General features: G+C 43.8%; 1 protein-coding gene across 1 annotated transcript in view; it reads right to left on the bottom strand.

The window, feature by feature from the left end:
- Window positions 1–6,291: 6,291 nt before the first annotated feature.
- Window positions 6,292–16,410, bottom strand: part of XPR1 (xenotropic and polytropic retrovirus receptor 1) — a 1,026,978-nt gene continuing 1,016,859 nt past the window's right edge. The window contains exon 15 of the mRNA XM_069641450.1: window positions 6,292–7,659. Within this exon, the coding sequence (XP_069497551.1) occupies window positions 7,599–7,659 (61 nt within the window). The 3' untranslated portion in view covers window positions 6,292–7,598. The remainder of the gene's footprint in view (window positions 7,660–16,410) is intronic.

Raw genomic sequence — 16,410 nt, forward strand, 5'->3', positions numbered from 1 at the left:
AAAACAGCCAGTAACAAAAGGAGACAACACAAAGGAAACAACAAGGACTTGTAATAATCAAAAATGGCATATTATTCCGTATCCAATCACTTAATTTTTTCTTTGTGAAAGCACATAGCCACATTAAGTTTGCTTTATACAACCATCTACAATCTAGGAAACAGTACCACGTTGTGCAACGCTCACCTACTTACCAAGAAGGGTACTCAACATTTATGAAATTAAAAGATTATTTTTTTCTATCAGAGACAGACAAGAGTGCTAGAAGCGCATTCACAGATACATCACTAGCAAGCAAGCAGCAGACCGTCTCTCCAACCTCGGTGACTTATAGAGGAAGAAAAAAGGAAAGTGATACATGGCAAGCAGAGTGGGTGTGAAATCTAAACAGAGGAACAGACAATACATTAAAGGAACATTCGATGAGATAGAATGTTGTTCGGAAGAGGTATTGAAAAGGTCAGGGGGAATGGGTAAGACAAAGATCATGCACGTTTAAGACCAGGAGGAAAAAACATGGGAAGAGAAAGGTAAGAAAATAGGACTAAAGGTATACCCGAGGCAGTAATCGAGAAGATGCAGAGATAAGCTGGGATGCAACAGGGAATGAGAGGGTAAAATCTGCAGGCTAAGATGAAAAAGAATTTAGGATGGAGATGGTCATGAGAAAAGGGAGGACAATTGTCATGAAGTGGAAATAAAAATGGAACCAATGCGAGTCGGGTAGAGGGCTTGATATAAAATAAGGGATTCAGTAAGAAGGATTAACCATGGAGGAGCAGGGAGACGCAGGAAGGAGCCATCAAGCGAGAATGAAGCAGGAAAAATAAGAGAAACAGAAATGTAGTAGTGGGATGGTGGCTAGAGGGAGCAAAAGGGCAAGATGGCAGAGATCTAAAGAAAAGGAGATGTATACATGGGAAATGTGAGCAACGTAAGCAAGACGAAGTTGCAGACAAATTAAGGGCAGACATGGGAAGAAAAGAAGGTGGGGACATGCATGAATTGGAAAGGTCACAAACCACAAGGAGGGGTTAAAGGAGGACAGAGAAGCCATAGGAAGATATCAGATACAATCACAAGAACATATGAAGTAAGTAAAGTAATGAGAAAGAGCATGGATGTGACACAAACATAATGCAAAAGATGGAGTAAGAGGAGCAATTCCAGATGAAAATATGGGAAGATCACCAGAGAAAAGAGAAGGAAAGCAATGGATAGGGTTTGGGGGCAGTTATCTATACAGGAAAAAAGGTAGGTAGACACAATAAATATAAACACGGGAAACTGTGATAGAAATAGGCAGGGTAAAAGGGACAAAGGTAGGGACAGGAGATCAAATATAGACAAAGGAAAATGTGAAACCGAAAGTGGAAGAAAAATATAAACAAGCAGGGCATTTAGAAGAGGATTATTTCAAGAGACAGAGGGAAACAGACTATGTTATAAAGATAGGAAGGAGGACATTTAAGTCACAGAGATATAACGTGAGGTATGCAGATGAAAAGGAAGAGAAAAGAAGAGGATAACAAACACAAAGAATTATATGAGATGAGTCTAAGAAGAGAGGGAAGAGAAAGAGGCAACTAGAAAAAAAGGGGAAAAGGCAATGAAAGCTGCATGGAGAAAGGCAGAAGGAGCCATTGAAGGAACATGAAAGAGGAATTATAGCAGGAAGAAGAGCTATTATCAGACCATCACATATAGCGACAAAGAAAAATAACTTGAGAATAAAGAACAAGAGACTGAGGAGAGAAGAAGGAACAGTTTGGGGAGGGACAGAATAGAAAATGGAAAAGCAGCATGAGACAGAGGGTGACATATTGCAATGTATCAGTGTGTCCTTTGGACATTGTGTGGATGGCAGAAAACTTTGATAAATAGAATGGGAGAGCAGGACGATGCTCTGTGCGAATGAAGAAGAGAAGGCCTCACAGGAGGGGACATCACATTGCAGAATCACTTGGGGCATTTACAGCTCGAGGTATTACATCAGAACAATGAAGAAGGGGCGAGTGCTGGGAGAGGGACATAGTGGAGGAGAACAAAGTTCTTCCTCCTTGAATCTCTGCCGAACACTGCTCCCGCGACTCATACACATCACCACAACCATTTCCCATGCTGCAATAGCAGGAAGATGTATGTAGCACAAGTCTGTGGAGTCTCTGGACATCCCTTCAAGGAATAATAGCTTTTAAAGTGACCCCACTTAATTACACCTCACCCAATCTTGCCTCCCAATTCCCACCCTGGATTTCAGAAAATTCCCTCCCCCATAGCCAAGCCTGGTTGAGGTGGCTTGGAATAATTGCATCAATATTTGCTACTTGTTATTTTGAACCCCTTCCATCAGAGATGGATTATAGAATGAACACGTTTTTCAGGATCAATGTCTAGCTTTGCCTTGGTTGGCATTTCCTTCTGATGAGGGCTGCCAGGAGATCGCCAGAGGAAGCATGGCCACTCTGCCTTCCTTTCATCTTAGGGAGTCATCAAGGTCCCAAGAATAGGAAACTTTAATAGTTCATACACAAAAAACAGCGAAAGCGGCAACAGCAATATACAAGGACACAAGTGATTGACCGTACCTGTCGGCTGACCCCCTTTCCGCTCGGACGGCAGTGGGAATGTAGTGCAAGGGGTGCTTTACCAGTCCCCTCAGTTTAGAGGTCATAAGAGAACAGAAGTCTCTGCTATCTCTAGCAGATATATAGTGGCAAGGATCGATCCTGCCGAGAGGTACGGATCATGGGAAAAGTCTTAAGATTGTACTTGCGCTGTGGTTTCAGTGACTAGATCAGAAAGGGCTGATGAACCCGTTCTGTGTGTGCGATTGTATCATTAAAGTTCTTCAGATCAAATATGAACAAGATGCCTGCTTCGAGGTATGCAAGACAACATGAACTTCAAAATCCTCAGAACATTGTTTAAAAAAAGGAAAATACGAACTGGAGTGGGGTAGAAAGTTACCAGCGGCAAGGGATATGAGATTTCTCTGGAAATCAGGCAAAGTTGCTTTGGAACAGGACATTTCTTCTATGCACAATATCAATCAGTTCTGAACTCCACTGTAGCAAGGGACCACAGACAAACACAGAAGAGGAACTGGGTCACAGGGTGGTCTCCATCATTCACATCTCCCACATTGGATGAAACTATTCTAAGAGGTTGATGTTACAAGTGGTGGAGGAAATCTGTAGTCATCTCACACACGTTGATGTAGACCCTCCCACCAAAGTGAGTGATTACTCCTTGTGTTCCAAGTGCAAGTACCTGCTATTCACTTTCCCTATTCTCCAACAGGACGTTACATACAACAAAAGTCCCATAAAGAAAACTAACATGCTAAGCACTTCCAAACAAATAGGTACAGCCACCATGCACCTGCCACCATTAATGGATCGTCTGCGCTATCCTTAAAAAAAGATGGACATTCTCTTTCCATTCCAGCAATTGAATGGAACTTTTAATAAGCACCCGTAAGGGGGGTGTAGCTGCTATGCCACTCCACAAAAGGTGGAATAGCTAGAACCTTAGTGAAAAGGGTGACTAGACACTAACGCAACTTTGCACATTTTATACGATCAACCACACGATGGACTTTTTAAATATTTGGAGAGGTTTGGTAGTAGTATGTAACTGGTGCATTCTCATACAAGATAGACAAATGTATGCCTTCTATGCAGGTCAATCCACAGTTGATCCTCTCCTACAGTTGAGAGCTGCTCTGCTGCCTTCCCCCAAAGTGAAATATCCACTGGATGAAACAGTTTATTACATCCCACAAGTGAATGGGTTTGCCTGATCAGTCTTGTCAGGTGACATTTTAAGACAGAACTGCATTCTTCTAGAAAAGTAACCTTTTCAACTTGGATTAGAATAGCTTAGCCACATGAACAGTGCACACATCAGCTGTTTGGTAAGCCACTGTGACAAAATAGTGATTGGAGTCTGAAACAGCACTGTAAGCATTGCCTGCTTTGAAAGGGATAGATAGGTGCCTGGAATGAATCGCTACTGTCAGTAGGAAGAGCCACAGACTCCTCCTTGCAATGCATGGTCAGTGCATCAGTACGATGAGGTGGGAGAGTTAACAGTAGACCCGTGGCTAGCAGGTACATCAGCACAGACTGGTTAGGGAAGGCATAAAAACAATCTGGTGTATATGTGTGTTCGACATCTTTTTCAGAGGCAGACACAAGGACAGCGCCTGGTTGAAAAGCCCCATAACAGCCAAACTGCCACTTGGAAACACTACAAAACATGGGAACATTGCATATTCTACATTACTTAACCACAGGCAAGCATGGCGGTCATGAACCATCATTTCCTTGTAGTCTCTGCATGTCGAAACATTCCTCAGTAATATTGGATAGACCAGGATGGGTGTCTGGAATGGTGTATAGGGCCTGCATGTCAAATTTACGGAAGCTACAGAGGGATGGCATGCTCTGCTTTGAGAGGCAAGACCAAGCGAAATATAGGAACATCCTTTCCTAGAAGGAAGGAACCCTCATTCATGGCAGAAAAACAGACAATTGGTGAGGGGTGGGGCCGATTCATGTAAAATACCCGCATTCAATTGGCCATCCCTTAAGACTACCCTTAGCCCTTTTACAGAAAACACGTTGCAACACGTCCCCGCCATTTCCAGAAAGTTGCCTTCTCTTTAGAAAGCGAATCAAAAAAGTGTCAGACTGGGGTGATGGGTTGAATGCCATATCCCACAGATTTGTGGATGGAGTTTCATGGAGAGGGCAGTGGCTGATCCTACAGGCACACACTGTCCCAACAAGGGCTAAAGAGTCTATAAAAAAGGCACTGTATTGTTTTGATGATTCTGCAAGAATTCCAACAGGCTGTGTGGGCAGAAAAAAAACCCTCTGGTTACTTGTCACAAAGCAAGCATTTCACATACACCTTCTGGGCACACAGATGGAGTTATAGAGTCCAAAGACAACTGTCTTGTGATTGCACACATGGAGAGAAAGGTGTGTGACCTCATGTATGTTGGGAGTAGGCAGATCTGCAAATGCATAGGTTTTAAAAACCTAACCGCAAGGGAATGGAGATGCCCTTGTACATGGCCAAACCTGGTAGTACTGTGCTGTGAAATCACTTTAATGGCGCCCCACCCCCCTCTCATTCTAAATTCTGACACAAATATCATTGTGTTCTTGGTTCCTCTAACTTCACTGCAACTCAGACAATGTATAAAGAATGACCAGGGCCAGTCAAAGAAAAGGCAGAGGACTGGGGCAGGAAGTAGATATTCTACAAATAAAATCTGGGTCTTTCTTATTTGGCGGACAAGTCGTGGGCTTCCTTTTCTGGCAGAGGAAAAAAAGGGTCCCATAAATAAAATGGCTCAATGAGCAAAGAGCAACAAAGGTCTAGTTTCACCCACCTCTCATGTGCTTCCCTTGAAAGGAAAGGACTGCGTATGTGGATGCCTACTGTGAAGCAAGATGTATCCTTGATACTGAATTCTAGCTACTGCCATTTGTAACCTGCAATACTTTTAGAGCAAAGTCTAGTCTCTGGCAGCTTTCACATGCCAGTTCTCTCTGTCTTATTGCGTCCCCAATCGTGACAAGTTCTGCCAGCTCAGTTGTACCTCACTGGAAAAGCACACACAAAAATGGTAGCAGAATCCTAGTGTTTAGGACGCATCAGATGGTCGACAAAATGATGGTCAAGAAACTTCAGAGGTGGTTTTGAAGATGCATATTCCTAAGACAGTAGAAGGCCCAGGCGAGGTTACTCATCTTGTACAGAGATGAGGTAGATTCATGATTTTGGGGCCCAACCACTTGCAATGTTTTTTGTGGATAATTACAATTGGTCGGTAATTATCAATGAGATGCTGCCTACACCAGAAGACTGTGCTGGTGCCCCTACAGACAACTTGTGTGTGATGATTATTCTTGTAACTTAACGGCACCCACAATCAAAACAGTATGGATGGCAGCTTTTATGTAATAAAAGACACCACCAACAATGCCTAAGAAGTTTCAACCTTGAAAGGGGGCAAAAGGGGCAAGACGACAAAACACTCACAGCCCACATTAACATATGAGCAGCATACAATGGCAAATCGCTCACAAGCACTAAGTGTCTGTTCCCCTGCATCTCTGTGCCAGTCACAACAGGCAGTTCAGAAATTACCATCAGAAACGTTTGGGATTAAGTTGAAACCACAAAGAGATGGGGCAAGGTGGACACCCACACAGTGGTTGGCCTTGTAGGCGCAGACCAGACACCATCACCATGCCCAATAACAACCCCACGTTTGTTTAGCCTTTGCATGTTTATTCCTCTGGTGGAAACAAATCCTACCTCTCAACAATGACCTTTAGGGTCACAAAGTCTGAGGAGATCTCCACTGCTCCCCATTTTTGAAGAGATTTTAAAGAAGGGTGCGAAGGGCAGGGGGAGTGGGACAGGTTTAAATAGTAGGGCAGGAATAGGTGGTTCCCAGCACCACCCCAATCCTCGATTATTTGGCACTGTGAGCCGAGGATGGATTCCTACAGGCTTAGGGTCCACCTTATCATTTCTGAAATAGCATGGCAATTCAGGCATCATCCTAGAGAGATCAGGTGGTGGGGAGGAGGAGCCTGCAACCTCTCCAACATTTTGAGAAAACACAGGATATACATGTCCAGATTTGAAACCTGGATCCTTCTTTCGGCCCCACCACCACCTGTATTGTTTGAATGATGCAACTAGACAAAAACAAAAAAAAACAAGAAACAAACTTTGGCTTTACAAAAAGAACACATTAAAAAGGGCTATCTGCCCATACCCAGCGGGCAAACCACTCCTTTGCTCCCACACTGCCCCCACTGGGAAGTGGAGAAAAGTTCCCCATGATGTGGTAATAAGCTCGTGCCTTATGTCCCCCTTTGATCACCCCTCCTCCTCAGGGCAAGTGGGAGCTCAGTATCATCAATCATGTGAATCGTGTGCGATCAGTACAGAAAATAAAACAAATCTACATCAGCAGCGACCATTCTTAAGAAACCCAGAAGGAGAAGCCACTTCTGGTGAAGACGTGTCTCCGTGGCAGACATTCCTGCGTAAAGTGCGCTCTCCCAGCACGCGGGCATACGGAGACGTGGCACAGGTTCCCAACCACTCAAAAGTTTAACAATAAACAAATAGTAGAAACAAGTCCGGTTTTCAATCCAGTCAGACTGGGAGTAGAACAGGGTCCTCTCACCATTCTGCCCCAGGGGGGCATTTGTCCCTGTCCCTCATAAGCAATCGCTGACATCCAGTCGCTATGTTTTGTTTCATTGGTTTTTGTTCCTTTCCAAGTGTTTTTTTTCCAACAGTTCTCTGATTGACAACTAATGTTAAGCACGTTTTTAAAAAATAGGAAACAAAACAACCCAACAAAATCCTAAAAATCAGGTGTTGACGACACAGTGACCATTGTTTGGAGTCCATAGGATCCGGAGTGGAAGCTCAGCCTAGTGAGGCTTGTGACTTATCTTCTTGCTGTCAGCTCGGATGGTGCATTAAATCAGTGACGGTGTGGGGAGTTCAGGAGGGCCTTCCACAATACATCTGGCCCATAAAGGGATTGCACCTCATGCGCACGCCTCATCATCCGTGTCGTCTATCAGCACCTTGGTGTCGCGAGCCTTTGACCTGAGAGAATGGGAGAAAAAGATAAAATTAGGGAGCAAAGGTTAATATTAATAAAAAACAAGTACATGGGGATGCTTGGCGGGTAAGAAGCGCACACACACACACAAATACTTGCAAAGTTAAAATCTTCAACTTTCGCTAGAGCGTTGAAGACATTTCTCAAAAGTCTACTTTTGTGGATCTTGTGATCCTTCCAATAAGAAGCCATTTGGTGTGTATAAGAGAAGCCAAAAGATCTATTGGTATAACCTTTATTCATCAACAGTCATTTTCTCAAGGTTTTTTTTCACCTAATTATTTTGTTGTTGAAAAAAACTAAAGCTATGGGGGTGTGGGCAAGGCCATATAAGGGGTAGGGAATAGTGTAAAATTAACAGGGAAGGGGGTGTTGGGAAGAACCCAGTGTAATGCTTGTGCACAAATGCGAGTCAGAAAAACATGGCGTCGATGCACAGCCATTTTGGACACTCATCTCACATCACAGTAATAAAACATGCGTTTCTACGGGCCTCACAGAATAAACCAGCAGCAGCGAAAACAGAGCAAGGTCACAAATATTATTGCCGAGTGGATTCACTGTGGGGAATAGTTATTGTATTGTTCACTGAAGGACGAATACAGAAAGGGAGTCGTAGCATACTGCAGGTGCATGATAAGGGGTTCTGGGAATGAATGCGAAGAGAGGGGCGCTGGGTTTTTCCACTGCTAACTGGTTTTTTCCACCCTCTGTGCCTTCAACTTGTGATCTGCTCTTCGACCAAGGCGAACACAACTGAGAAGGGCGGGGAAATGCCCCCATAAAGGAGAGCGCAATGAACAGCAAACAGTTGGAACTTGGACCCTCGAGTGATGCAGTCTCGCTGAGAGGGAGGATGCTCCGCCTCAGACCCCGTTAGATCCAGTGATCTCTTTGCCTACCTGCTGAGGGACTAAGCAGTGTTGTGGTGGCCAGTATGAAGGTTTCTTCTGCTTCCTGTCCAGTGATGTTTCTTATATCCATATTGCTATATATCTAAGTGTATGTTTGTTTATTTGTATATATAAAGTGTGAATAAAGGGTCTATAACGAGACATTTGTTTTATGATATTGCATAGTTTATGTGTGGTCTTTTGCTCGTCTGAATTCAATCACTCACTTTTGCTAGGGGGCCAGGTAGACGCAAGTCTAAGTGCTTCCCCCAGATGGCCAAACAGACGCGAAACACCCCCCCCCCGCGCCCCCACCTTCCCCACCCCTAACAAAAACATTTTCGCTGAGTGTTTGAGAAATGTTTTTGGGAAAAAACCCATAAGAAAAAGAAAAAAAAAGCTCATCGATCAATGAACATAGAACCTCCTACGACGAGTGAATAACGAATCCCCAATCAGGAACGAAGGAGCTCTTTGTCATCCTCTGAGAATTAGAGGCCCCTCTACTACCACTAGAGGTCTGCAACAAAGACACAAGCTGGTACACTAACATCCAGAAAGCACTCTGATAAAATTACGCTACTACAAACTAAAATTGAATAAAAAAAAAAAAATACCATGCATCCTGCCCAACCACCTCATAGGACCCCTACCCTCTTGGGCAACAACACTGTTCCACAATTTGAATTCACAGCTGTCACCAACTCAGAAGTCCTTAAAATCATCACAAGCTTCAAACTGACAAGGGTCAAGGGCAACCCATGCCCAGCAGCGGTAATCAAGGACTGTCTGCCTGAACTTACGTTCTTCATTAAAAATCTAATCAACGCCTCCTTTGAGAACAATATTGTCCCAACTAATCTCAAGAAGGTCTGGGTTCTCCTGTTACTAAAAAATTCATTGTTTGACCCCAATATCCCGACAAACTAACGACCCATCACAACAGTGCCTTTCCTACTCAAAATACTATATAGAGTAGCATATCTCCAGATCCAAAACTACTTGGAAGTCAACAACCTCCTTGGCCTTCGACAATCAGGATTCCGCCCAAGACACGGGACTGAAACAGCACTTCTGGACTTGAAAATCCAAATGGACGAGTTCAAAGAGAAAGGTAAATTAGCCTTGCTCCTCCTACTCGACACCTCTGCAGCATTTGATCTGGTCAATCATAAAATACTATGTAGACATATAGCATCAGCGGCCCACTTTTCAACAAAAGATATTCAATGGATATAATCATTCCTCACGGACAGAACAATGAGAGCCTTCCCCACGAGCGCAGAAGCACAACCAAGCCCAGTTACATGTGGTGTACCACACGGTTCTTGTGTCTCACCAACGCTTTAAAACATTTTCACTAAACCCCTTTTTGACTGATTTTACGACATGGATGTCACCTACACCAACTATGCAGATGACACCCAAATCCTTATTCCCATGACATTGACTCAGACACCCTCAACACCATCTATCAAACCATCCCAGCATGGACGGCCCACAATGGTCTATCCCTGAACGACGAGAAGACAGAACTCCTCCTCCTAGGCTCATAACTCCGTCTTAATAAACTGAACGATTCCTTTAAAACCTTCAACATAGACAGCAACTTCATAAAGGTTTCTAAAGAAGTAAAAACTCTTGGTTTTTACTTGGACTCATAACTTACATTATCCAAACAAGTTAATGCCACTGCATCAGCTGATCAATGCCTGCAGACCCTTCCTGTTACCTGACACCTGTATCACTCTGGCCAGAGCCCTCATCCTGACCAGACTGGACTACTACAATGCCCTCTACGCTGGCACCAAAAACCAAAACATCAAAAAAACTACAGATAATACAAAACCACAACCTTGAGAGCAGTCCTAAATATTCCTAAAAACTCTCACATCTCTACAAGAAGGAATACCCACTGGCTTCCAGAGAGTGCATGGTGTTCAAAACGCTCACCTTGAGGCATAAATGCTTACATAAGTCAGCCCTGGCCTACCTAACAGACAAAGTCTCCAGATCCCAATATAACAGGCGCAGATGCCTACGGGTTAGGTGTGCGATACAAATTGCAAAATAAGTCGATCCACTTGTGCATTCCATATTTTTATTATTTACCTTGGGTGCCCCAGGATTAAAGCTGGAAAGTCTGAGGGGAGGCCTCAAATTTGTAACTGAACGAGCAGACAACCTAAAAACTCATATCGGCCTCCTCAAAATGAAAATGAGTGCAAGATGCCAATTAGCACAATACAGGACATGCATGTTTTGGGGCAGGAGTAGATGCTTAATCGCCATAAAAGGACACTAATGGTGAAAATGACAACTGCATTCTGGCCTCTCAAAGTGCTAGCCAGATGTTCCAGTACCATCCACTACCTTGGACATCCAATAAGGAAAACCTAAGAACAACATGCATTTTCTTAAGAATGACCAGAGGTCAGTCACATGCCCCTTCAGCCGCCTTTGCCTATGCACATTTCAAACTGCTGTTTATAATTGGTCCACAGACATTTGATCACATATGTCAAAGAGGAGAGTGTAGTCGTCAGATGAGTCTTTGCTGTCGTTCTGTGGAGAAGTCTTTTTTCTATTGCGGCCAGTGAGAGGGAAGAGTTTATCTACATAACCCCAGCCAGGGGTTGGAGCGCACAGCAGAGTCATCAGCTGAGTCTTTGCTGTCTTCGCTGGCTTACGGCTCAAAGCGAATTTAAACGAGACGGGCGTCCCTCGAAAGGACTTGCAAGCATAAATACAAAGTAAGATTGCCCCGCTCTTTATTTTGATCCGTGGGTGTTCCTCATTTATATTGACTGAAAACATACCGGAAGGAAGGTCTCAATGTCGAAAGGTTGTTCCACACGCCGCCAGGTCAAAATCTGAGAAGAGGCTGCTATAGTCCAAGCAGCTACCCGCAAAGACGCAATGGCTGGCGTTGTGTCAATGGGCTCACTTTAGGCAGTGAAAGTCCATAAGAGAGTTAAACATGTTTGCTCCTTGGAGCCTGATAATCCAACCCTGGACACAGGAGTTATCCGGGACAATGTGAACATGGTGTACACAATGAGGGATACAAGCCTCCTGCCCACTCTGAATAGGATGACTTGTGAAGATTCTGTGGGACCACAGGAGATACCCAGTATTATTCCCTGAAATATTTCACATTCCCTGATGCCAGAAGTTATTTCCAATGAAAAAAACTGACGAGGGATTTTGTAAGATCACACAAAACGTGACAATGCCTCAGAGGGGATATAAACCGGGACGCTTTAACTAAGGAAGAATTCAAGAGAACCTTGATGGCCAGTAATATAAATAACTTCTCAATACTTGTCTCGGGAGGATAGCTCGGGGGCAACGTGCTCACCTTGGAAGCAAGACGACAACGCACCACAGGTTCGATCCCCGGTTCTGCGCTTAGAGACCTCTGGGTATTAAGCGCGTTATAAATAACCTATCATATCATATACTTGGGGACGCCCCTGAAAATTCGAGACAAAAAGCAGGGATTCCACTGGAAATGGAAGTTGACATGGTTCCTGCAAGTGGGGAGGGAGCCACAAGTATGCCGTAAACCTCTATAATGGCTCTACCTGGAATTCCTTATTACTGCACATTTTTGAGTGGATAGAAGGAGCAGGGCAAAGGACTGTTAGTTGCCCACTCACAGATAGGATCTCTATATTTGGAGGAAGTTTTTGCCGAGCCACTCTCTTTCAAACAAGCAAGTCCTCAATGGCAGGAAATGTCTATCCTCGAAAGACAACTTGAAGCCCCAATTCCAGCCAGTAGATGTTAACACGCTTGAAGATCAGCATTCGGGCCTAGTGGGCCGACTATCTCGGGATATTGTGGATATGAAATCGACAATAGATTGGAAAAGAAGGTTGAGCGGTTCATGGCAAAAAAAGGCTCCTCTCCCCAGTATTTACGCCTATATTGGTGAAATTAAACTATCAGCCGAAGAAGAGCGACGCACATCAATCATACAGGGAGGACCACCAAAACACAAAACCCATAACCAATCAACTTAATGAGGGGGGGGGGGGGAGGATCAACCTACGAAGATGAAGAACAAAGACTTGGAGGAATGAATCGACAGAACTCTCAATCATCTGCCTCGGAATTGTCAACTTCTCTTCAGAGGAGAATTTCCACCTCTTCACCAAAGAACATAAAAGAGCTGCCTCCCAACTTGAACCAAATTCAAAATGCCAGAATGGCAGGTTTGGCAGTCTCCTTAAATCCATATATTAAGCTATATGAGTCAATGAATGAATCTATAAAAGACCAACGGACCTTACTGGAAAATATTCACTCAAAACTCGTTCTGAGTTTCTACAGAGTCGAGTTGACAGAGAAGATGAACTGACAGATCAATGGCAGAACCGGCTATACGATCTAGCGCAGGGTGAGGACGCAGACAAATCCACTCTGATGGCCTCGGTCCTTGAGGCGCTGAAGTGGATAAGGGCCTGACAACAAAGAGACTTGGTGCCCAATGAACAACCAAGAAAAGGACAATACCTAGGCCCAAGAAAAAATAAAGAAGCCAATGAAGAAGTGAGGAGAATCCCAGTGGTGCCCGGAGCTACCCTTATACAGGCCGATGAGATAATTGAGCCCTGGATGATGAATTCTGACTTAGAGTTGAACGAACTAAGGATAAAAGGAGAGAGCCCATATGCAAGAATGCAAGAATGCACAACCGGAAAAGAGATGGACATGCCAACTCACTCCTTGGACCCTGAGGAATCTGAGGTGGATAGGAGTGACCAAACCGAGGCAGGAAGTTCCTTGCCGATAGCAAATCTTGGGAAACCTTTTCCAACATTTGAAAAAGCAACTCATGCAGTGAAAGGGAAAAACTTTAGCAGGAAAACTAAAAACATAATACTTTGCAAACCCAAATCAAATTTGACCACTCCTCAACCTAACAAAAAGGCACCAATATTAAATGAAAAAAGACAGGGGGCTCATATGTCGATACAACAAGCAACAAAGGATGCTATCCGTGTGGGATTGATTCCCCAGGAACAACAAGACAAGGACAATATAGATCTAATCCAGCTATTGGATCCATCAACTTATTCAGAGGGCTTGGAGGATACTGATGCAAATTGACAAGGTTTAACCCACTCCCGACCAGAGGAAGGCATCTCCCCGATTCCGGGTTGCCAGGCCGAGTATAAGATACGGAGGAAGGGTCCTTCCGCCTTCAAGGACATTACGGCTCTCTCATAATGTACACCTTCGTTCCAAACAATGGAAGAAAAAAGAGACGCTCCTTGGCCCTGAAGGGCCCTGCAGTTACTGAAATGATTAAGATCAGAGAAGTTAAGGAGCGCCTCCTCCTTCCCATCTTAAAGGAGATACAATTACCACCCGGGAGGGGAAGGAATATGGATGGGATAATGACAACCGGCAAAAGGAAACATATGTCTGAAACTTATACCCCGAAAGATCTTGCTGGCCCAATTTATGACATCTCAGTGATGGTTGAGAGGATCATTCCCACTAAGGAGGTTTTGATTCTTAATAAGAAGAATGTGTTTAAGCTTCTACACTGCACTCCTAGACTGCCTAATGTCCACTCAGAGGATAATAAAATCATCCAATTTTTTCATGAGTCCCGCATGGATTGGTTGTTTCTTCAACTATCATCAGCCATGATTAAGATCTCTCTTAAGGAAGCCTCTTTCGACTTTTTGCCAATGGGTTTCAAAATTTCAGAAACCCACCCAGCCCGAGAAATGGATAGATTGAACAACAGTATTCAGGAGGTTGAGGAGGATCTCTCCAGACAAACACCTGTTAAGATCCAGGGCCTTCTGGGGCCTCTTACGCCTGAATCAGCAACCCCTAAAAGGAAATCAGAAGTGTTACCCTCTAAGGTCACCCAAATACCAAACTTCAAAATCACATTTAAGCGAAGAAATGTTAGCCTGAGGAAGATCATAGAAGAGGGTAAAAGCATGACACTTCCTGAGCCAATTCAGGATTGGTCTTGGCTCGCTGGATCTCTAGCCTCTGCCCACATCAAGTAACTGTAAAAAGAAGACAGGATAGAGAGGAGGTGAGGTGGGGAAGCCTACATCTTAAGGAAATCTTTCCTAGCTTGGAAAATCAAGGGACATTCTATGGAAGGAACAGATTTCCTTCATATAAAAATAGGGATGAACTGAAAAACTACTGTGAATATTGTCCTTTATCTATCGGCCCCCGTCATGTTTAGGCAAATTTGGTACTGAACTTGCTAGCTATGTTCTTCCATTACTGAAACCCAATTTCCGCTTTATAGTGCTTGACGATTTCAATTATTGGCTGGGTCATCCAGATGACCAGACTGCATTTGAACTAGCGCAATCATTCACAGACCTAGGCTTTACACAAATAGTTCAAGCCCCTACTCATAACCTGGGACATACCCTACATTGGGTAGCAGTCATCAATAGCCCTTATGACGTATCGGTATCTCCCTGTCCATGGTCGGACCATAATGTTGTTCACTTTTCGATCACTGTACCTTTTGTCACTAAAGTCCAGTCAGTCCACTCGGAAGCAATCTCATATCGCAATACTAATTCCCTAACTTAGGATAAAATACAAGCTCTCACTACTCAGACCTTACATATTCTAGAGACAGACGACATTGCCGTCCTCTCAAAGAAAATTAGCTTAAATTGGTAGCTGACTCTCTCGCACCCATGAAAACCAAAAATAAATCATCAGAAAGGAAACTAACTAATCCATGGTTTTCCTCTGAACTTCAATCCCTGAAAGCTGCCTCCCTCAAGTTATTCTACATCTGGAAAACTAATCAATCACCCATAGCATTATCCAACTACAAAGAAGCTGCCAACAACTATAAAAGAGCTATCATTGAAGCCAAGAAATCATACCTGACTCCAGAATCTTACAGACAACCTCGAATTCCAAGGAACTATTTAAAATTGTGAAAGAACAAGAGGCTGTTCCAGAACCTGTAGTATCGATCACTAAAAATGATGCTTGGATTTCCAGAATGCCATGATAAACTGGATGGTATCCGAGAATCCATATCCACTACAAAATGTGCACCCATATAGTCAGTAATACTTTTACTAGGGATACAGAGATCCCTATTTTTGATTTCGTACCCATATCAGAGGAGGAGCTAGCCTCCATTATCAACAAACTTAAAGCAACTAACTGCACAGGGGATCCATGTGCCTCTACTATCATCAAAACATGTCCCCCAACTCTGGTACAGGCCATATGCAAATAATGCCTCACTTAGGAATTGTACAGTTCCAGATGACATAAAGCAAGCTTGGGTTACCCCATTACTGAAAAAACCCAATTTGGATCAAAACGTACCTACTAACTATAGACCGATAACTAATACCCCATTCTTATTAAAGATATTGGACTGGGTTGCCTAAATTAAAATTGCTCAACATTTTAACTCCCACCCCATCCTCAATCCCTTCCAGTCAGGGTTCAGACAAGGTTTTGGCACAGAGACCTCGTTATTGGATCTCAAGTCACAACTGCTCCAAAGACTGGATATCCAGAAGGTCTCTCTCCTTATTTCTCTGGACCAATCGGCAGCATTCGACCATGTCGATCACGCCATGCTGGCAGAAACGCTTATGTCGGTAGCCAACTGCTCGCGGGCCGCCACTAATTGGCTACTCTCCTTTTTATCCAACCGATCCAGCAGAGTATGCGCCAACAATGCTATAGCCCCGGCTATCCAGATATATTTTGGTGTGCCTCAAGGAGCCAGCTTGTCGCCATGCATATATAATATTTCCATGACCCCCTTTTTGGCCCACCTTGCCCAGGAGGGCATACTTTTCTCTA

Source organism: Ambystoma mexicanum, chromosome 1q, assembly GCF_040938575.1.
Source record: "Ambystoma mexicanum isolate Mex_15411 chromosome 1q, UKY_AmexF1_1, whole genome shotgun sequence".
NCBI classification, from domain to species: Eukaryota; Metazoa; Chordata; class Amphibia; order Caudata; family Ambystomatidae; genus Ambystoma; species Ambystoma mexicanum.